Source organism: Colias philodice, chromosome 26 (genome assembly GCF_061535455.1).
Source record: "Colias philodice isolate Cphi_HAF_F1 chromosome 26, ilColPhil1 Martin Lab GWU primary, whole genome shotgun sequence".
NCBI classification, from domain to species: Eukaryota; Metazoa; Arthropoda; class Insecta; order Lepidoptera; family Pieridae; genus Colias; species Colias philodice.
The window spans coordinates 4,892,758-4,915,772 of NC_143111.1; the positions used below are offsets into that span (position 1 = coordinate 4,892,758).

The 23,015-nt window shown below is 33.0% G+C and overlaps 3 protein-coding genes across 5 annotated transcripts in view; 2 read left to right on the plus strand and 1 right to left on the minus strand.

The window, feature by feature from the left end:
* Window positions 1-5,852, plus strand: part of LOC149476899 (alpha-N-acetylgalactosaminidase) — a 65,885-nt gene extending 60,033 nt beyond the window's left edge. Inside the window, exons 5-10 of one of the 2 annotated variants that reach the window (XM_089711223.1) lie at window positions 712-887; window positions 1,505-1,666; window positions 2,067-2,264; window positions 2,861-3,025; window positions 4,131-4,206; window positions 4,944-5,852. In XM_089711223.1, coding sequence (XP_089567349.1) covers window positions 712-887; window positions 1,505-1,666; window positions 2,067-2,264; window positions 2,861-3,025; window positions 4,131-4,206; window positions 4,944-5,050 — 884 coding nt within the window. In that variant the 3' untranslated portion in view covers window positions 5,051-5,852. The remainder of the gene's footprint in view (window positions 1-711; window positions 888-1,504; window positions 1,667-2,066; window positions 2,265-2,860; window positions 3,026-4,130; window positions 4,207-4,943) is intronic. The other variant, XM_089711225.1, reaches the window with a different exon arrangement.
* Window positions 5,847-7,396, minus strand: LOC149476901 (uncharacterized). 2 transcript variants are annotated; one of them, XM_089711232.1, is made up of 3 exons: window positions 7,211-7,396; window positions 6,183-7,083; window positions 5,847-5,981 (listed from the first exon to the last, which is right to left on the minus strand). In XM_089711232.1, exons 1-3 carry the CDS (start codon window positions 7,250-7,252, stop codon window positions 5,974-5,976), a joined length of 951 nt encoding a protein of 316 aa, XP_089567358.1. In that variant the 5' UTR covers window positions 7,253-7,396; the 3' UTR covers window positions 5,847-5,973. The 2 variants fall into 2 exon arrangements, with proteins under 2 accessions (XP_089567358.1, XP_089567357.1); XM_089711231.1 differs by having other exon boundaries at window positions 5,847-7,083.
* A 1,940-nt stretch (window positions 7,397-9,336) lies between these two features.
* Window positions 9,337-16,449, plus strand: LOC149476902 (hemicentin-1-like). The gene is made up of 12 exons (XM_089711422.1): window positions 9,337-9,580; window positions 10,038-10,160; window positions 10,789-10,884; window positions 11,328-11,456; window positions 11,858-12,026; window positions 12,399-12,589; window positions 13,582-13,666; window positions 13,742-13,887; window positions 14,413-14,624; window positions 15,002-15,198; window positions 15,404-15,563; window positions 16,203-16,449. The coding sequence occupies exons 1-12, from the start codon at window positions 9,443-9,445 to the stop codon at window positions 16,327-16,329; spliced, it is 1,773 nt and encodes a 590-aa protein (XP_089567548.1). The 5' UTR covers window positions 9,337-9,442; the 3' UTR covers window positions 16,330-16,449.
* Window positions 16,450-23,015: the final 6,566 nt, after the last annotated feature.

Here is a 23,015-nt window from a genome sequence, read left to right on the forward strand (position 1 = left end):
GTGGAGTTAAACCATTTTAAAGAAACTAACGTCTACAAAATACGACTTCTACGACTCGTAACCTATGAGATGGGAAGATTTCATTAATTACTGTTACGTTCATTTTTCCTAAAACTCAGCTCATATTTCTCAATTTTGAATCATTTTCCAATTGCTCCACATACTAGGCATACCCTGGTTAGTGTGTGTCGCTTGACTGCCCCGTACTTAGTAATTAACGACTCCTCAGCACCTCCTTGACACAATTTGGTATTGCATCGGTCGAGCGACTGGTGATTATATTACCAAATTCGGTGCAATATGTCGTATCGAATTCACGTGTCGGGTTTTAACTAAGCATTGCCTAGAAACAAGTCATGAAATAGAATAAGGTCTGTAATCTGTATATGTGAATACGAATGATGAATGGATTGTTTATGATTTTAAACTGTCGGTGAAGGTAAAATAACACATTGAGGATTCTTAAACTACGCTTCTATTAAAAAAAACGAAACACTCTTGTGATACATATTACCGTTTAGATAAATCAAACTGCAAGTGTCTTATTTTATAACATTTAATAATTGGTCACCATACGATTTGAAAGTTTACAAAACTTTCCTTTACAAATACTACGACAATCATAATTTCCAAAATTGATTCACTTTCCATCCGGTTTCTTGTACCAAAGTAATTTCATAATAATATAAACTGATTGTGTTTTGTCAACAGATGCGGCTACATTCGCAGCCTGGGGTGTCGACTATGTTAAGCTCGACGGATGTTACGCTCTTCCCGCTGATATGGACCATGGTTACCCAGATTTTGGAAGAGAGCTGAACTTAACCGGCAGGCAAATGGTCTACTCTTGCAGTTGGCCAGTCTATCAGATATATGCCGGTCTACAGGTAGCCCTGAAACAAAGAAAATCTAATCATTTGCTTGTTCTCGTGAATTCTTTTCGGTAGTCACTTTTCCAAATAGAATTGACTAATCAGTAATCTCATTGATCTCATTGATCTCATTATACGCTAGCGTTATATTTTAGTTTTCCGCTTACAATTTGACACTGTCCGACAATAAATTGATTGTTATCATTCCTATAAATAAAGTTTAGCTAATGAACAACACTAATTTATTTTAACTGCTTCTTTGCCTTTTTAAAGAGATGCTTCATTCAAATATCCTTTAGCTGCACAATTAAGATTTTTATTCATTTTTATGGGTTTGTTTGATTTGCTATTGTTTATAATAAATCAACAATCGCGTAACCCACAATTTTCCAGCTGAATTTCTTATCTATGACTAGCTGCGCTTCGCGGTTTCACCCGCGTGGCTCCACTCCTGTTGGTCTTAGTGCAATGAAATAAATTATCTAACACTGAAAGAATTTTTCAAATCGGACCAGTAGTTCCTGAGATTATCGCGAACAAACAAACAAACTCTTTCGCTTTATAATATTAGTATAGACATGAAATAGAGTATCGTATACATAACCTATAAGACTGGTATTCGTAAATTCCAGCCGAACTTCTCGTCGATAATCGAGCACTGCAACCTGTGGCGCAACTTCGACGACATACAGGACTCGTGGGCGTCCGTCGAGTCTATCATAGACTACTACGGAAACCATCAGGACGTGATCGTGCCCAACGCTGGGCCTGGGCATTGGAACGACCCGGATATGGTAAGAGGAATTAAGTTATTATAGGCACAGGAAAAAATAAAGACAAACATAACTGATATAAACTAAGAATAGCGGAACAAAATATAGGTGATGTATGCAGTATGGTAAAGTGAATTGACTTAGCGATTTAATTGTCTTGAAAGTTTTATAGTAATTTCATCAAAGCGCTTACGAGTAATTCGGATTGCTGAATGAATTTAAAGATTATTATATATATTTGAGTATGCGTGTAGATGTGTATTTGCTCGTCTGTGTTAGAAGGAGAGTTATGTATCTCGATCGCGTTTGTTTTATGACAAGATTTTACTACTAATCATATTATGATTATTATTTTTACCTTCTGTTTCATATAAAAACTGTTCATATCAAACACAAAAAAATCAACCTTATTTTTTTCCAGTTGATCATAGGCAACTTCGGTCTATCGTACGAGCAGAGTAAAACGCAGTTTGCGATATGGGCGATATTGGCTGCGCCGTTATTGATGAGTGTCGACCTGAGGACAATCCGGCCCGAGTACAAGGCGATCCTGCAGAACAGGAAGATTATAGAAGTGGACCAAGATCCGCTGGGAATACAGGGAAGGAGAATTTATAAGGTAATAATGAAGATAATCATAGCAAAATGGTGTGTAAATTGTTGACTTAAATTTAATGTTTATAATAAATTATGAAGGAATAATTAATCACTTGTTTTTAATCTAATTAAGATTTTGTGCATTATCATCATTGGTCTTCTAAAAAAATAATGCTATTAGAAAATTTGGACATGCCAGCACCGCGGCATAGAGATTTAAATATGACGATCTAATCAGAAGCTAATTTAGCAGTTTGTAGTGTAATTAAATTTCATTCTAAAGTTATTTGGCATATATGTACAAGACTTACAATTTTACGTTTATTTCATCAGGGTTTACGTTTTATAGTACATATATACGTTAATATATCATTTAACATACTATTATCATTCAAATATATTCCAACACAACATTAATTATTGAATTGTATTAATCAAATCTAGCAGATTGTCATGTTATTATAACTAGTGATGTAATATTTAGCTTATAACTATTTTAATTTTATCTTTTTTAAATGGTCTCTAATTTAAATCACTTTCCAGCTTAGTAATTTAGTTTATAATTATTTCAATTTTAACTTTTTAAATGGTCTTTTAATAATTTAAATCACTTTCCAGCACCGCGGCATAGAGATCTGGTCGCGTCCGATCCTGCCGATCCAAGGGCAGCACTACTCGTACGCGGTCGCGTTCGTCAACCGCCGCACGGACGGCACGCCCTCTGACGTCGCCGTCACACTGCGGGAGCTCGGCTTGAACAACCCCAACGGGTACCGGGTAGAGGTAGGTTGATTAGAAGTTGTCACGGACGAATTCTACCACCCGCGGCCCCATCATTAAAGCGGCTCGACGGAACACAGTGGGGTTTTAGTCGGTAACAATCCGACATAACCCACGGCTCCTTCCCCGGGGGTCGTGGGTATCTTTGGAAGATTTCCCCACTATAAAAAAAAGGTTGATTAGAAGTTGGGTTAAAGAGAAGTTGTTAAAAATGACCCTTAAATTGTAGGTAAGTTGGCAGAATTGTTGGTAAGGGATACTTAGAAACTTTAGGTAATGGAGACAATTTTAGATATATAAAAGCTGGTCTCTAAGAAACATTAGGTCAATAAGGATACAAGCAAGTTTTATGAAGTCTAAACGGTGTAAACATAGTCGTAGGAAAGTTTCTAGGAATGAAAATAGTGCATCAACCTCACAGAGATCTGGTCTCGTCAACCCGCGCACGGACGGCACGGCCTCCGATGAATGATGTATGGACCTGGCTCTAAGAATAATGGACCTTGCTAATAAAGATCTCGTCGCGTCCAATACTACATTTAAATACATCGTGGTTTTTGTGCTTTGCACATAACAAACATTAATTATAGGTGATAAGACAATTAACAGAAATACAAAACGAGACGCTCGCAGCCTCAAGGCTCAACAATATACGGTTATTGTAATAAAATTATATTTATTACATTAATGATTTTCATTAATAATAATTTGTATTACCTCGTTATGTGCATTTTTAAGGTCTTTGTAATTAGCAGGGTCACCATAATTTTTATGATAAATTACCGCAGTGGGGTCGATCTGTTTGTAAACAAGTCTACACAGAAGTTTTCCTGTTCTTTGCTATGTTTATAATATAAATTTTAAAATTTATACAGAATGTTCTACTAAACTTATCTCTTGTATAAAACAATTCGGTTTAATTCAAATTAATTAAGAGAATTCGATTTCCATTGAAATGCGGCTTATTCGAAGATTCGTTTTCAGTTTTATGGACAAGGTTTAAAAACATTTCTAGCAATATTTTTGGACTAGGTTTTATTATAACCGGCATCATTTCTAGCAATATTTTTCGCTTTATTCATAATATTATTATTTAATTAATTTCCAGGATCTGTACGAAGACGTCGACTACGGAGTGCTGTCGCCGCAGACCAAGATCAAAGTGAAAGTGAACCCCTCAGGTAGAAAGTGTCGCACTTATTTAACTATGTATCCAAGGGCGCGGTATAATATATGCAGTTGTTTATTTATTCATTATTTATTTATCCTATAATGCACTTAAAACAGAGTAAAAAATACAAACATTTAGCGGCAGCTTAAACTTAGTAACTACAATAATTGGTGATTTTACCATTTTTACTGAAGTGTTTGATTGATTGAACGAATCTCAGAAACTGCTGCAGCTGGTTCGAATAAAAAATGAAATTATTTTTTAATCAAGTTTTATGCACCCACATCACCGTCACTCGCTTGGCTTTTTAATAGTTTTTAACGATTAATGAAAATGCTTCACACAGCTTAAACTAACAAACTGCACAATATAATATCCATTGCTGTCACCTCCATCACTAAACATATTGTATAACTCAATATTCAAATATATGTATAAAAATAATAATAATTATTACCTTTATCGAAAACCCGACTGCTAATTTATGTACCCTATACCACAGTAATTCTGATGATTCCTCCGCCCCATATAAAGATATGAGATACCTAATTGCCTAATGTAATGTACTAACAAGGAATTACTAACTATGATGGTCTGATAATAAATGAATTTGAATTTAAATTTGAAAAAGCGTTCCAAAGAAACATACGGAATACAGAAATACATACATACACTCGAAAAATATAACCCTCCTTCCACAGTCGGGTAAGAAAAGCTATAAAATATATTCATTGCGGTTTTTATATGCAGGTGTGGTGATACTCCGAGCGGACGCGCAGCCATCGTTCGCGTACAACGCGATACCAACGCGAACGCCTTACTCACCCCTCAATGACGTTTTTAGACTTAAAAAATAGAATAAAAATAACCACCACATAGTTTGAAAGCCATCTTTTGCTATAGAACATAACCCCAATAATGTCTATTGAAAGTGCCAATGGAAAGGGGTGTTTCATTTTAGTTTGTGTGATCAAAGTTGTAATAAAAATTATTTTAATAAATGAACAATGGCGCGAAATGAAAATGGTGCGAACTGTCAAAGTGACAAATGTCAACATGACATTTGATACATCGGCTATTTTGTAAAGTCGTGTTGCCATCGCGAATATTTTGATGACCTAGTAATTTTTGTGAGGAAAAATGATAATAATAGATATCACGGTTTATGAAACATCACCTTTCATCAATAGATTGCAATTTGCAATAACATTAAAATACTGGTAAAGACTATCGAGGTCTACAAGTACAATATAGAGAAATCTCTAATCTTATGTTTGATTTCTAATTTTGTGTGATAAGTTTAACGCAGCATGATGGATCTCAAAAAGATATCAGTTTATGCTTCCCTTATTTTAGGCGGATTGAAGTACATTTTTCAAGATTTTTTGTGTTCAATATTTAAATCAATACTTCATTATTTTTTAAATGGATGAAATAGTTTCATTATTGGATTTGAATGAACTGGTGTGATGTTACCAAGAGGGTCTAGCAACTTGCCTAGTTAAAGATTAATTATTTATGATATTTGCTACTAGTGTGATTATGGACATAATAATGTTGAATTGATATTGCCATTACGTTGTACTTAGAATAAGGATGTACATTGTATGTGTCTTAAATATAAGGTTTTTTTAGAAAATAAAAATAATTAACTTAAAACATACTTTTATTTCTACTCATAATTACTAATTATCATAGTATAATACTGAGCTGTTCTAATATTCACGTGGATTTAAAAATTCTTCAATGGAACGTGTGTTCTATCTGTATTTCTCCTCGCCTATACTTCTGAAAAAAATAATTATATAAAAATTAATAGAGCAATAGCATCTTTAAATTCCTAATATAAATAACATATAAAAATAGGCAAGAGACGAGAGAAGATTAAATTACAAATTAAAATTATAACTTATAGTAATTTACTTCGTTATTTGAGATTTAGTGAAATATTTGTTTTATTACTACATTTCTACAATATATTCAGGTTACCTTTTTGATCTGATTCTGTTGCTAGATCTTCTTCTCCCTTTTCCAGATCTCCTTCATTTGCTGTATCTTTGTCTTTCTCTTCTTTCGGTGGAGGTGATGTACTTGGTGGAACAAATATAAATTCAACCTTATCTGCATTTTCATTTGCCTCATCTAATAGATTACCTTTGGTTTCGTTTACTATCAAATCGTGTGGAATTGGTACACTAGAATTAGTTTCTAATATTTCTGGTGTCTTTATAGTAGTTTCATCTTGTGTTTTTAAACTGTCGTTGTTTGCCACTTTCGGGATTGTATTCTTCAATGTATGTTCTTTAACAGCTACGGTGTTAGGTTTCGCCTTCAATTTATTTGGCAATTCACCCATTATCTTTCTGTAAACTTTCCTAGATCCAGCTACCGCCATGTCGCTAGACGCATAGTTGGCATAATTATCTCCGTCGTTAGATTGTGAACCTTTATAAGCCGTTGAATTTTTTTTCGAGAAAATTGGATTCAACATTTTCCTCTTAACGTTTGAAAAGAGATCTTCCTTACTTGGTGCAGGTTTGGGGCTAGTTGGAGTGATGAAAAATTTACGTTGTTTCATTATTGGTCGATGTGTAATTGCATTTTTTTCTTCAATTACTTTTTCTGTAGGTATAAATTTTCGCATAACTGGCTTCTTCCCTACATAGTATTTATACAAAGATTCCAAAGGCTGTTGGGTAGTTGTTTCAGATACAATAAACTTTAATTTACTTTTTGGTAACATCACTATTGGCTTAATTTCAACTGGACTGTCTGTATCACTAAATAGCGCTTCCACTTTTGGTCTTATCCTTTCGATGGGATTGTAATTAGGTGAGGAAGGTGTACCATAAGTCGTACTTATTATTACAAGAGAACATAAAGTAATTACCTGAAAGAATGATGAATTATAATAATATGCCAACGAGTAAGAAGAATCAATAATGTAAGTATAACAGAACTAAATATTCGGCAACTCGCTTAAAAATACAATTTTCATAATAATAAAAATCACTTACTTGTAAACTTTTCATTTTTATATCCTCACGACACGTTACCATTGATGCACATACACTGAATGATGGAAAAATACAAAACGGATCCTTAAATACATAAACTCACTCCTAATTTGTTAATACGTGTAATAAAATTCGTTAATTACTTTCTAGGGAACTATAAGAAATTTCCTAGCATTATAATATTATAATCACATGGTCTTTACCTGACTTTAATCCTTTAATTATCTACTGAAGTCATTTGTTTCTATGAAATTCCTAGGCCTCACATTGAAAAGGATTACCAGTTAAAGAATAAATAAGATTCAAACGACTGAGATTAACAATTAAGCGAAGTAGTTATAGAATAGGTTTGAACAAAGGGTGTAATATCAGAAAAGCACGCATTGTGGTAAATTCATTCACTGCTCGTGTTAATTTAACTTTAAGTATCATAATGGTCTCCGAGCCAGCGATGATTTCTTCTGGGCTAATAATTAATTTGTACAATGCTTGATGAGCGTACAATTAAGCATGCCGCCCGTCAGTTGTTTTTTTTCAGCCACTACTTCCTCCGGCTCGAAAATTTCTGATCCATTTTACAAGTCATTAGCCCAGAGGAAATAATTGTCACAATTCGCGATTAAAATACGAAGAAAGGGTTATCTTAAAACATTATCACTATACAATAACATTTTTTTCTACGTATACGGATAGATAAATATCATATATTCAAAACACCAATCATAGTGTGACAGTGTTTTATCTTATTTAAAACATAATTCTCGTACTATCCGCAAAAATATGCCGCATATGCTATTGTAAATATGGATCTTACATATTCGATTTTTATTATATTAGTTGTATTTCAAATAGTAAATAGTGAAGAAAGAACTAGTAGTCTTACCTTTGTAATTGATAATACGGGATCGATGAAAGAGGAAATTGCACAAGTTAAATTAAGAACAAAAGAAATATGCGATGCAGTGGTTGAGTCAAATGTATCTGTGATCGAAAATTTCATTTTAGCTACATTCAATGATCCTGGTGAGTATTTTTATGAATTAGTAGATATTTCAAGTTTGATCATTTATTTTAATATTTTAAGATATGTTAATATACAATAGACTAGATATAATTTAATGTTTAAATTGGTCTCTTGAAACCTTGTCTCTATGATTCGTCTCTTTATAAAAAGCACCCAGCAACTTTTCGACCAATTATAGCTATCGTTTTTTAAAAGTTTAACTGACCTTTAAAACTCCATGCTGGAAAATACTTACAACCTAAAGAACTTACAACGTACGAATACTACATAACATTTTATAGGCTCACCAAATTGTTTCATAACCTAGACACCTTCTAGAGACAATCACTATCACTACATAGTATAAAACAAAGTCGCTTTCCCTGTTCCTATGTCCCTATCTCCCTATGTCCCTTTGTACGCTTAAATCTTTGAAACTACGCAACGGATTTTGATGCGGTTTTTTTTAATAGATAGAGTGATTCAAGAGGAAGGTTTATATGTATAATAACATCCATTAAATAGTGGAGAAGTACTGTTATTTTTGAGGTTTCTAATGTGGTGTCGTAAAAAATTACATTTTTTCCGCTTACATTGCAAACAGGCTGAACCCTGCGAGTTTTATCAAAATAATGTACTAAGTATTATACACATTGAAAAGGTCTACAGAAAAGTCTGCGATGGTATATGTCTACCTATCTCTTATGGATAACCCACAATAACTTTTTTTTGTCATTTACGTTTTACGACAAATAATGGCTAATTTTCGATGCGATTTTAATCAATACAGCATTAATCCTTAACCAATTAAATACCTTGAATACATTGTCCATTTAATATCTATATGGCCCTTTACACCGTATGATTTAAGTTAATATTTTCGAAGATATTACAGATTTAAAAATTGCGGGACGTAGCGTTTGCGGCGGTACCGGCCGGCCGCCCGGCTATCTATTTTATACCCGTACCACAGACTAATAAATTAATAATAATATACTACGTATACGAAGTCGGAGCGGGCCGCTATGTTTTTATAATATACAACGTTCACAGTTTTTCTGTAGTGTATTTAGTATCAGCATTGCACCCGTGCGAAGCCGGGGCGGGTCGCTAGTATATTATAATATCATCTTTTAGGTGTCGAATTACGGACAATAACAACAAAGCACGATGAATTTAAGATTGCCCTAGACGCTGTAAGTCTTAATGGCGGTGACGACTGTCCCGAAATGTCCTTACTGGGAATTGAATTGGGCATAGATTCAAGTAATCCGGAATCTTTTGTATATGTTTTTACTGACGCCGCAGCGAAAGACTATGATAAATATGACATTGTTTCAAAAAAGGCATTAATGAAAGGGACAGAGGTATTAATTTGGGATTTATTATTATTTATTATACTTCAGATTTTTTAAAGAAACACACAATTCACTAATTACACTCTCATTTACTTCTATTTTGATATTTATTTTAAATTTTAATAAACTAATAAACTATAAAAATATGCAGTTCCATCAAGAGGTACTAATACAAAGTATAAATTAGAATTTAGATTATTATTATAATATTTGGGTAAAAAATCCTCGATTGTAAGATTTTCTTACATTAACCCAAATCATGGCATTTTCTTAAAAACTTACAACTACAGTTACAAAAAAGTACAATTAAACATAAATAGAGAGGACTTTTGTATACGAGCCATAGTCTGTATGTATGAATCGGTCCAATCGTTTCTGAGGAGTATGAGATGTACGAGAATTTTTTATATAGAGAAAAAATTCAATATTTATACAAAGTAATTTGTTTTATCAATTTAATTTGCAGGTGACATTTTTATTAACAAAAGATTGTGGTTGCCCAAATTGTCCCAATTATAAAGTGTATGATCGCTTGGCCAGTGCTACCGGCGGACAAGTGTTTCATATGAATAGATCAGATGTTTCAGAGGTAAATTACATTTTAAATTTGTAAAACTTTAAGCCCAGACAGGGCTAGCAGAGCAGATCAAGTGAAATGATTTTCAAAAATAATCGATCTAATTACATCATTCCTAATTAACACGTTCAAGACGGGGTTCGATTTTGGCTACTTATCGTTGCGCCGGCATAGGGCTTACAAGACCTGTTGGTGAACTTCATTTACGGCCGGCATTAGATGGAAAGTACCTGTTACACCTTTTGACATTAAGGATTGTAATAAGCGCGTAGAATTCATTATGATACAGAAAAAATATAAAGAGAAGGTAAAAGAGTATGCTTGTTGTTATCATAAAACAGCTGTAACGATTTTGTGCAGTCGAGACGAGTGGTTTTGTTCACACATTTACGTTTGAATCTTTCAGGAGGACTATTATTATTAGTTTTAGTATCCTTTTGATTTACAGAATTGATTTTGATTTTTTCTTAAAACTTCTATAATAAAAAGTAAGAATAAGTCCTGCGTAATATATGTGTGAGCTCATAGCGTCATTCCGATCTAACCTTGATAAGTGGCTCCGCATTTTTTTTCGATAGTAACACTAATGAACTAATAATTCTTATCTAACATTATTAATAACATACATACTTGATTTTAGGTGCTGAACTATATTGTTGATTCGGTTAAGAGCAAGAATTGCCTGATAAGCCACGACATTTTACCCAAAATTGATGGTCGGGTTATTACGCACCCAGTAAGTTAAATAAAAATAATAATTGAATACAAAATACATAAGGGTTTCGAGGACCACGTTATATTTGAGATAAAAAAAAATTATAATATTAGTTAGTTATTTACAATATCACCAATACAATACATCAATTGAATTGCAATTTGTCTCCGTGGCACATTTTTTCGCTTTTGCATCGACCAATTTAGAACAATTTGATATTTTTAATTCTACATCGACTCATTTTATTTGATTACTTACTTTACAATTCAATTACTTCACTTGCAATATTTGACGCAATTACGGATTAATTCCAATTATTGATGATGCGAATACTTTAAGGGAATACTAATAATACAATTTCATTTCGAAGAGGCACGATTTGTTTTAAAGTTTGTTTATTTCGAAACTACCGATTTTGCAAATTATCTATACCAGACTAATACCTATTATTTTTATTAATTAAGTTTTCAGTTGACTGTAAGATGAGAGACGTCACACTAACCCTGTTAGGCAATTCGCCAGAATTCAAAGTATATCATATGGATGGTTCAGAGGTGACGATGACGCAACTTGTAAAAACTGAGAAGATATATGTAAGTTCAATTTTTTTGTGTGTAATAAAATATATAGTTTAAAAACAATATTACACGCTTAAAATCATAAAGTTTTATAAAAAAAAAACAAAATTGCAAAAATAAACAATCTGGCTGCGAAGTTCGACGTATACGTTACTAGCTGTGCCACGCGGTTTTACCCGCGTTGCTCCGCTCCTGTTGGTCGTGATGATATATTATAGTCTATAGCCTTCCTCGATAAATGGGCTATCTAACACTGAAAGAATCTTTCAAATCGGACCAGTAGTTCCTTACAATTAGTAATAAATTAATTAGTAATTAATTAGTTCCTTAGATTAGCGCGATCAAACAAACAAATAAACAAACTCTTCAGCTTTATAATATTATAGTATAGATATAGATATCTTTTTTTATTTCAGATAGCCAAATTTAACAATATAATACCGGGCGACTATATCGCAAAAGTGAGCGTTACGGATGGAGATGCAGATCTCATGATAAGTGGAGCGTGCTCGTTATCATTTCGACATGGATTTTCACCGTTTCCACCATCATCTATAAATGAAACCATTTTAACCCCATCTTTAGGTACGTTCTTAATATTACGAGACAATATTATATCACGATTATCAAAACGAGTCCTCCATAAATTAGGGTTTGATATTAATTATTATTAATAAAGCTATTGCATAGCTTCTATTGCGGGCCTTGGGCGCGGTGATCGAATCCAGAAATTTAGTAACGAAAAACCTCACGCTCCCCACTCCGTCGGGCGCGGAGGTGTGGCTTGAAGGCATAGCATGCAATAGCTTTACCGCGGCAGTCCCCGAGTGCCACACGTCTTTTTTATTTTAAAAACAAGAGTATAAACGTTATTTTCATTTTAATCTCTACATGCTCAAAATCTTCGACGTATCTTAATCAAAGTTATATTTTGATTATTAAATAATATTATTTCAGGAGAAAAAGGGTTTCTATCCGTCGAACTCATAAATGAAGATACAGCCAATGATGTTAATCTATTAGGTGTACAAATACGTGACATAGATGGAAACGCTGTCTTGAATTTAACACTAAACATCGCTAATGCTAAAGAAAATTTGTATGTATCTGATGGATTTGTAGCTCCAGATAAAGCGTTCAAGATTGCTGTAAGTAAACGTTATGATATATAATTTAGTTGAATATTTTAAAATCATTATAAAGCATTTAAAAGACCGATAATGGAAAAAGGAACAACGAAGCAATTATTCCTAAGTTATTAACCCATTGAGCCCCGAACGGCCCGATCGGTCCACTCCACGACACAATAGATTTTCTATTGTGTCTGTGATTCCGGGGCCTGCGTTATTTTAAGAGACATTTTCTATTTAGTAACACCATAGAAATCTAAATAACAAGACACATAGAAGTGCTAGAATGTCATAATTCGTATGAAAACCACTGTCGCCAAAATCAACACATTCAAACCGAAAGCTAAACAGTACACACAAGGAAACTATGCCTTTTATTGGACAGCTTGATTTTAGTGAAAACTAACTTATCTATTAAATTAAGCTTTTGAATATGTATCCTAACGCTCGAATTTACGGTTTATTTTAGAATAACATCCCTAAGTATATGAGACTTTTTGCTCCAATACGAACAAACGTGATAATAAGAATGATCGACTGTGTCATTCATTGTTATTTCGATTACTATGGTGACACTCGTAATACTTGTAAATATTCTATAATTTTAAGGAAAAACGGCATTATTTCTAAAAAAATATATTTTCCGATGAAATATTATTCCTTTATAAGTATAATTACAACTTGTGGAAGAATTTCCGCAATGGGAATTACTGAAACACACCATGTATACACTCATACGTCTCCAGAGCAACTGAACAGTGACGAATGCACTGGTGATGTGCAAATCACCTGAGTGGCGACAAGGTCACGCACGCTTACGACTTCTAGTGTCTTGTTATTTAGATTTCTATGAGTAACACGCTATGTATTTTAGACATTGTTTTAATATACTTTATTTTCACAGCAGATGTGATTGTTATTGTTCTTAGTTTGGTGTTTTCCAAACTGTTTAAGTATGTCACAGTTTTCTGCCATAGTGTAATCAAAATTAGAATTTGTTTGTATTGCAGATTGTAGGTGCTGCTGAAAATTGTGGAAAAAAAGAAATTATAAGAGTTACTAAGTCAAACATCGAACCTATGAATCACAGTCCTGGTTAGTGTTTTTTTTTAAATACGAATTAATTTGTATTGTTTCTTTTAATTCATAATTGTTATTGTATATTAACAGGTATATTCAATCAGGTCCCAATCATACGAAACTTAGAAATTATAACAGCTGATACGGATACAGTGTCAATACAATGTAAAGCTAATGGTTATCCCAAACCAAAAATCATCTGGAAAGATAAAAATGGAGACACTATAAGCAACGCTGTAAGTTCACATATTATTTAAGTAAGAGGGAGAAATTCTGAATAATACTTATTAGAAGATTTTTCTAGACTAACATAAAGTTTTAAATATACTTTATTTAGAGACGTATATTAGTTATAATTGACATAAAAAAACAAACAAACAAGTATCTTCCTTGATCGTCTTTACGTACAAAATACATGACCCTAATTACTAGATATTTATACCTAAATACAATTTACGGCCCGAGGTCACCACCTATATGCTATAATAATTGTTGTATATATTCTTCGTAATATACTTCGTATACGAAAAAAAACAGTGGTGGTTCAGGGTTCGGACCTTGGACTTCAAACCGATAAGTCGGGCGTTCAAGACCAGGCGAACGTGCAGGACATAAATAAAATTTTCAATTTATCTGCCCATGTTGATAACATGACACTGCCCAAATAGTGAAAGACGACAACGTGAGGAAACCGACTTGTCGAGGAACGAAAAAGTTTGACGGCATGATGTGTAAACTATAAAAAGAATTTCTGTTTTAAGACAGCAGTCGACGACGATGTGAGTGGGAAAGAAATAACTAGTATCCTTACAATGATAGAACCTGAAGACAATCTGTTTACATGTGAAGCCACTAATGACGCCGGCACGGACTCTGATTTTATTCCTTTAAAGTTACCAAGGAAACCAGTGATTGATAAAACAATTAAAGAAATAGATAAAGTCAAAGGTAACGAAGTTGAAATATTTTGCAGGTATGATGTTTCGTTTGTTGATTGATAAAACATTGTAGGGCTGGATTAGGAAGACGAAAATACGTATGATTAGATATTAAAAGTAAACTTATTATACCTAACTGCAATATACGTACGTGTGCTGAATAGGGATGCAAACGTAAACAAGCATTTTAGCAGTGATTACAAAAAACAATAATATACTAGCGTTTTGTCCGTGTTTTTGATTTTATGGAACTTAACATATTATGTTCTGCAATTATCATAGATATGCCACGTGCCACGATGATTTAATTAGTTAATGTAATTTTTTAACAAAGTATTCATATTCTGAGAAATTATTAATAATCAATTTTATGTCACATAATATAACTTTAAATATTCAAAATACATTTTAGCCTCAAGCAAGGGAATCCAAAGCCAAAAATTTCTTGGTATTTTATGGAAGATAATGATAATGATTATGTAAAATTAAAATACACAAGCGAATCATTGCTCATTTATAATTTGGGTGTTGGTAACTCTGGCTCGTATAAATGTGAGGCGGTCAACTCTGAAGGTAGTGATACCTATGAAATGGATCTTTTTATATCAGGTAAATTAATGTACTAGCTTACCGGTAATCTTCACCTAGGTACCTATATTAACCTTTTTTTGTCAATGTGTTTAATATTTTTCTAATTTTTATATAAAACTTTTAACTTTTGTTCCATTAATGATTGTTATACCCAGTTTCTTTTATAAATTGTGTGCGCTGACAGTTTGTTTTTTATAGATAATTACTAATTATTATATTGTAGATCCCTGGGAAAAAAGAGTTAAGGCGTACGAAGGTGATTTGGTAACATTGAATTGTCCCGGTCGACATAACAGAGCACAGCCTTCCGTGCGTTGGTTCGTTGACGATCGCGAAGTTGTCAACGGTGGAAGATATCATATTCATGGAAACCACTCTTTAAGGTATAATTATTATAATTAGGTTTCTCTCCATAATACACCGTAATACACGGGTATCACCAGAAGGAAGATCATCACCAGGAAGTCCTTTGGGAGGCTTACGTGGGGACACAGGTTCAACACGCAGAGGCCTTTAGAGAATTTTATATGTTAATATGTTGTGTGACATAATTATTATATTATCTGAATAGTATAGTACAATTGTTCCAAGTTTCATCAATATAGGTTCAATGGTGGCGGAACAGCGGTAAATATAAAAATAATTAAGTAATTAATTATGAAATTATTGTATTGTTACCGATCTTTTATAAGTTTTAACTAAATCTGTCCTTTTAAAGTGCGTCAAAATCGAGTCTAAAAGAGTCGTTTACGTACAAACATACAGTTGAAGCTAATAAAGCGTGTTATAAAAGCGATAAATGGTTGTCATAGAAATTCTACATAATGCTTCCTTCATTATGTAGAATGTTCATAATGTGTACGTAGGTACATAGACTATATTTTTATTATACTCTTACGCCACCCTACACTGTCGTACATAGGATCTTCGGTACCTTGTTTCCTACAAAACCTCGTTAATTTCTTTCTAAATTCTTATATTATATTATTATTAATATTCTTAACTTATTCTCTTATTTTCAGTTTCAAAGCGAGCACTTATGACTACGGTCGATACGATTGTGTCTCAACTAATCGGAAAAAGCGTGTAAGAAGAAAAATATTTAGACTTAAAATTAATCCAGTTTTGCAGTTCAGAAACCTAAACTAATATTTTGTTATGGCTTTTATGTAAACAAAGTAGGTATTAAATAGACCATAAAGACAAGGCTACATCTATGCGGAAGCAATTACAATAACATAATTCATCATAATAATTAATCTGTTTGTTTATTTACGTAGAGTGAGAATGAACCATAGAGGAGGCACTAAAATGACAAGTAATGCGTGAGAGAAATACACTTATGACTATAAAGCTAAGAGCAAGCGAGACAGAAACATTGTTTTTTGTTTCTCTCATGTTATGCGATTTCTTTTGTTGGGGACAAAGGCAGTTTGTCCCAAACAAGCGGCTACAGTCCATTGTTTTGCTAGTTTTCTGTTTTTTCTCGCTGTTAAGTGACTTCAAAGTTTAATAAACGTTGACAGTGATCTGTTTTAATCCGACTTTAAGTGAAAATATGGTGCGTTGTAGTGTGATTGGTTGTAAAAATCGGCCGGAACGAAGATTACCAAATATTACCTTTCACACGTAAGTAAACTTATTTGAAGTATATTGTTTTATAGAACTGGATATAGTTGATACATTTTCATTAACTCTAATGTGAAATTATCTACAAATATATAATATTTTCATCGAAATAGACGTAAACATTTTTTTGTGTTATCCGACTAAATTACGAAGTGTTCTTGTTGTTCAGGACGCCATTTGTTTTTACGTAGTTTCAAATTTATGGTATAATCATGTGATTAACATTAGGGATACCAGTACAGGGTAAAATTTTCCCCAAAATCGTGAAATGTTTTTTTAATATTAAATATGTTTTTTAGGTTTCCAAAAGAAACAAGTACATTAAACAGATGGATTCGAGCTACCGGAAGGAAGAACTGGTTACCAGGAAAAAGTCACAGAATATGTTCTATACATTTTGAGTCGCGTTATTTTCGAAAAACGAAAAAAAAAACCTATTTGATGCCCAATGCAATTCCAACACTTTTTACAACAGTGAGTAATTTTTGTGATGCATTTAGTTTGGATTTAAATGTTGTAGTTTAAATATTCATAGACCGATTTTGTTGCTACGTCTACATAATAAACAAAACAAGTTATTAATTTATTTTTATAGGGGTATATTTTCTATTTATACTAAATCAAATTTTATTTTTTTAGGATATTATTGTTGAGCGACTGAGTACTGCCCAACAATCAAAAGTCCATGGACCAGGTCTTAAGGTAAATTAATAATTCCATTGCACTTTCCCACGAGCAACAACACTGCACTATTTTAGAACTGCACGACATACCGTGGAGAGGAAGTTTATGAGGTGTTGTTGTGTATGTACACGGCTCATATGAATGTGTGAAGCCTGGATTAGTCACCGGTTTTTTTACACCTTTTATTTTGTACATGGATGTTCTTAGTATTATCTGATTCAACTAACTTAATCTTTTCAGGATGTTGTTGAGCTACCTAATACAAGAGAACAGGCGAAAACCCCTGAACCAAGTCTTGAGGTAAATTGATTATATTATAAAATTATGGTGAAATATATATCTATACTAATATTATAAAGCTGAAGAGTTTGTTTGTTTGTTTCAACGCACTAATCTCAGGAACTACTGGTCCAATTTGAGAATTTCTTTCGGTGTTAGATAGCCCATTTATCGAGGAAGGCTTTAGGCTATATATTATCTCAACAGACCAACAGGAGCGGAGCAATGCGGGTGAAACCGCGGGACATAGCTAGTTAGTAATAATTTCATTTGGGTACATTTTGTACATTTATGTTATTTGAATTTTCTGGTTTACCGAAGTTAAACTTTATCTTTACAGGATATTATTGAGCTACCTAGTACTAGCAAACAGTCGAAAGCCCCTGAACCAAGTTTTGAGGTATATCATTATTTCATATACAACAATAAATTAATGAATGAATACATTTATTTCTGAAACAATGAAGTAGAGTATAGTAATAATTTCATCACGCCGGTGCCAGCGCATGGTGACAGCGCTTGTGGCCGATCACGGGGCCAGGAGCAGGAGCCGCCGTTGTGAAACTATATAGTGCTCGCGCAATAACTAAAACCGTAGCAAATGTTAAAGAACAGCCGAAGTGATATCTTTAATGGCGTATAGGAAATGTTGCCACAGCGTGGTTTTATAGCGTGACCAAAAAATATATTTTGAAGAGTTACCGTGGGAGCACTGTAACTGTTTAGAGTTATTTGTATAAGTAGTATATTTTGTCTTATTTAGGTACATCTGTGTGGTCTTATATTTTTTAAAATTGTAAAATTATTTAAGTTGGAAAAGGAATCAAATCTACTATAATTGTGAGGGGAATCTAAAGCCTGTAACATAGTTTTGAAGTTTGAACTAATACATGCTTTAATTTCCCCAAATATATAAACTGTATTATTTTAATACTTTTTAATTAAAGATTTTTTTTCTATTATATATTTCTGTTTCAAGTTTGCAAAAAATAACTTAATATTTTTTTTTCCAGGTGGAAACACCGAGAAAAATCAAATTAAGAAAAAAATTAATAAATAAAGAACGTGTAGCCGAGCAAAGAAAAAAGAAAATTGCAGTATTGAGGACAAGGGCGTGGCGGTTAAAGAAAAAGAATGCAGAACTGTGCAGCATATTAGAAGATTTAAAAGCCCGATGTTTAATAAATCAAGAATCTGCTGATGTTTTGTCATCTATAGAAACGGCAAATAAGGACTTTTTAAAAAGATATATTTGTAAAGAATCCGCACCTAGGAAGTATTCTGTAGAGTTAAGAAAATTTGCATTAACTCTCCACTTTATAAGTCCAAGAGCCTACGATCATGTTCGAAAATATTTCAATACATGCCTTCCTCACCCACGAACTCTTTCACGGTGGTACCAGTGTATAGACGGTAGTCCAGGGATCAGTAAAGAATCTTTAGAAGCAATAAAACTACTCAAATTAGCTAATAGTATAGTGAATCCATTTCGCAAATTATTTTGCGCCCTATGTTTCGATGAAATGGCTATTAGAAAGCATGTAGATTTTGATGGTCAAAACTGTATAGGGTTTGTAGATTGTGGCAATAATATAAGTAGTGGTCAATTAGCTAAGGAAGCCCTTGTCTTTATGCTAACTGCTATAAATGGTAGTTGGAAAATACCTTTAGGGTACTTTTTAATAGATGGTATTTCGGCATACCAAAAAGCCAATTTAGTTCAGACCTGTATTAAAACCGTTCATGATGAATGTGGAGTAGAAATTTTATCACTTACATTCGATGGCTGTCCAACAAACTTTGCAATGGCTAAATTATTAGGGTGTTGTTTACAAGATACTCAAATAGATCCTACTTTCCAAGTAGGTGACAAAAAAATTATTATATACCCAGATCCATCACATATGCTTAAATTAGTACGGAATACTTTGGCTCAGAAAGGACCCATCATTGATAGGCAGGGACGCACTATTTCCTGGGAATACATCAAACATTTAATTGACTTGCAGGAAAATGAAGGACTTCACCTAGCTAATAAACTGAAAAGATCTCATATGAATTTTAGGCAACAGATCATGAAAGTAAAGTTGGCTGCTCAGACTTTCAGTAATTCTGTTGCTGATGCCATAGAATTTTGTAACGAAGAACTTAAAATAGATAATTTCTCAAATTCGGAGGCTACAGTAGAATTTATTAAAAATATAAATGACTTGTTTGACATATTAAATTCAAGAAATATGAATGCATATACACATAAAAAACCTCTATTCGAGGGAAACTTTTTAAATACTAAATTGATTCTTGAACAAATATATCAATATTTAATGAAGTTACATTTAGGTGGCATGCCCATCCTTAATACAAACCGAAAGACTGGATTTTTGGGCTTTATGATTTGTATACGAGGGATAATTTTTCTATACGAAAATTATGCCAGAAGTGAATCCTTACAATTTCTGTGTACGTATAAGCTTAGCCAAGATCACTTGGAGTATTTCTTTAGCGCGATTAGGGCTAAAGGTGGATTTAACAATAACCCTACAGCCAAACAATTTAAATCCGCTTTCAAACGGATGCTAGTCCATGGTGAACTTAAACACATCACTACAGGTAATTGCATTCCTCTACAGGAAATAAATATACTAACATATACCAAACCGGAAATTGCAATAAATAAAACCACAGAAAGAATTAAACTAATAGATGAAACTGATGATTCTGAGATACGTGACATTGATTTTATCCGCACTATGGATGACCACAACTATTTAAGTGATCCTAGTAAACTGACCGAATTTTCGAAACAAATTATTATTTATATCGCAGGGTTTGTTGTAAGTCAACTGAAAAAAGAACTTAAGTGTCCTGATTGTACGTCAGTTTTGACTGCGGATAAATTTAAAAGTTTCTTGTATAAAAAAGACAAGGGGGGACTGCAATATCCTAGTAAAGATGTAGTTGCCATTTGTACATTTAGTGAGAAAATTTTCCGTCAAAATAGAGATATGAGTAAGAAAAATTATTTTCATACTATTTCTCAAGAATGTCTCAAAAGATGCCTTAATGAAAATCTTTTTTCAAGAATAAGTGATCATTTTAAAAATCAATTATTTTTAGACTGTCACTATTCACTTTTAATTAAATCCATCTGCGGAAAATATATAAAAGTTAGGATGCACTATGCAACAAAAAAAATGTCTGAGGTGGATGACAAGGTACGCAACTTTTATAACAAGTTAATTTTATTTAAAGGTCAATAATTTTGAAGGTCAAGGATTCAACACCATCCTTAACTCTTAATTATAAGATTTTTTTTATGTTTGTATTAGTCATCACTACATAGTATAAAACAAAGTCGCTTTCTCTGTCCCTATGTCCCTTTGTACGCTTAAATCTTTGAAACTACGCAACGGATTTTGATGCGGTTTTTTTTAATAGATAGAGTAATTCAAGAGGAAGGTTTATATGTATAATAACACCCATTAAATAGTGGAGAAGTACTGTTATTTTTGAGGTTTCTAATGTGATGTCGTAAAAATTTACATTTTTTCCGCTTACATTGCAAACGCTGGCTGAACCCTACGAGTTTTATCAAAATAATGTACTAAGTATTATACACATTGAAAAGGTCTACAGAAAAGTCCGCGATGGTATATGTCTATCTCTTATGGACAATAACTTTTTTTGTCATTTACTTTTTACGACAAATAATGGCTAATTTTCGAAGCGATTTTAACCAATACAGCATTAATACTTAACCAATTAAATACCTTGAATACATTGTTCATTTGATATAGATATACAAGGTGAAAGGTAAGACATTTGAAAAATTTAGACAGGAGCTTCTACTCATGAAACTGAACAACTTTTGTTCTACAACTTTGCTGAATTTGTAAAAAAAAATTGGACTTTGTAAGGAAACTTCGCTAATCAGCTGACAGATTTCCATACAAAGTCCAAATTTTTTTCTATATAATATAAATAGATATTATAATTATATATAATAATTATATAATAAGATATAATATAAACTACCTTATGTCCGATTTATTCCAGATATTGATGCATGCCAAAAAGGAGGACTAGGCCTACTGGGGATACCTCTTTAAAAAAAACGCACCTAAGGTTCTTACCTCACAGGTGGTGTGGAAAAAGAACCAATACAATACAACAGTGAATATATATATATATACTAGCGGTCCGCCCCGGCTTCGCCCGTGGTACATATTTCGCAATAAAAGGTTGTGCCAAATTTCATCAAAATCGGCCCAGTAGTTTATGCGTGAAAACCATACATACATACATACATACAAACCTTTCCTCTTTATAATATTAGTATAGATTTAAAAATTGCGGGACGTAGCGTTTGCCGCGGTACCGGCCAGCCGCCCGGCTATATATTTTATACCCGTGCGAAGCCGGAGCGGGCCGCTATGTTTTTATATACAACGTTCATAATTTTTCTGTAGTGTATTTAGTATCAGCATTGCACCCGTGCGAAGCCGGGGCGGGTCGCTAGTTAAGTTAATAAATAACAAAATCTTTTCAAATCTGTCTTTTTCTTCATAAACCTATCTTACAAAAAAATACCCAAACATTTATAGATATTTTGCCAGTTTTTCGGATAAAAAGTTTTTGTAATAGTTGGCAACATTGACGTAAGGATTCGCCATCTCGTTCGGGTATACGCCGATGTGATCTCTAGTACATTCTCCCTCTACGTTTATTTAAAATGTGGAAGAAATCATTCGTTTAATTTTTAAAAACTAAGCTCCTATTAACAGGAATAGCAATGGCATAGGTACAAAGTTTTAACCATGTGGCAAAGAAATGAGATCTGTATTCCGTAACACTAAAAAAGATTTTTATATATCTAATTGACTTTAAAATAGCATTGCTTTAATTAAAAAATATATCGCTAAATCGCTTTTTTTTAACACCTATGGACTGGTCTAAGTTAGTAATGTAAAAAATGTTAATGCCTGTTTATAATATGTGAGCAAAATCTCAAATAATCAACTTATTCTTTATTTAAGGCAACCAATATACTAAGATTGTGAGGGGATTCTAAAGCCTGTAACACAGTTTTGAACTAACACAGGCTTTAATTTCCCCAAATTTTTAACTGTATTATTTTGAAACTTTTTCAATAAAGATTTTTCTATTTTCTATTTATATTATGATTTCGTTTGTCGATCATGAGCTTCCAAAAGGTGTTTGGATGATACAATAATAAAATTAAC

What these genes read in the sequence shown, in the direction of transcription:
- LOC149476901 (XM_089711231.1), bottom strand. Translation starts at nt 7,252, where the DNA reads ATGGTAACGTGTCGTGAGGATATAAAAATGAAAAGTTTACAA. An exon ending in TAAAAATGAAAAGTTTACAA is followed by an intron (nt 7,084 to 7,210) that starts GTAAGTGATTTT and finishes TCATTCTTTCAG; the next exon opens with GTAATTACTTTATGTTCTCT.
- LOC149476902 (XM_089711422.1), top strand. Translation starts at nt 9,443, where the DNA reads ATGTCCTTACTGGGAATTGAATTGGGCATAGATTCAAGTAATCCGGAA. An exon ending in ATAGATCAGATGTTTCAGAG is followed by an intron (nt 10,161 to 10,788) that starts GTAAATTACATT and finishes ACTTGATTTTAG; the next exon opens with GTGCTGAACTATATTGTTGA. An exon ending in GAGACACTATAAGCAACGCT is followed by an intron (nt 13,888 to 14,412) that starts GTAAGTTCACAT and finishes TTCTGTTTTAAG; the next exon opens with ACAGCAGTCGACGACGATGT.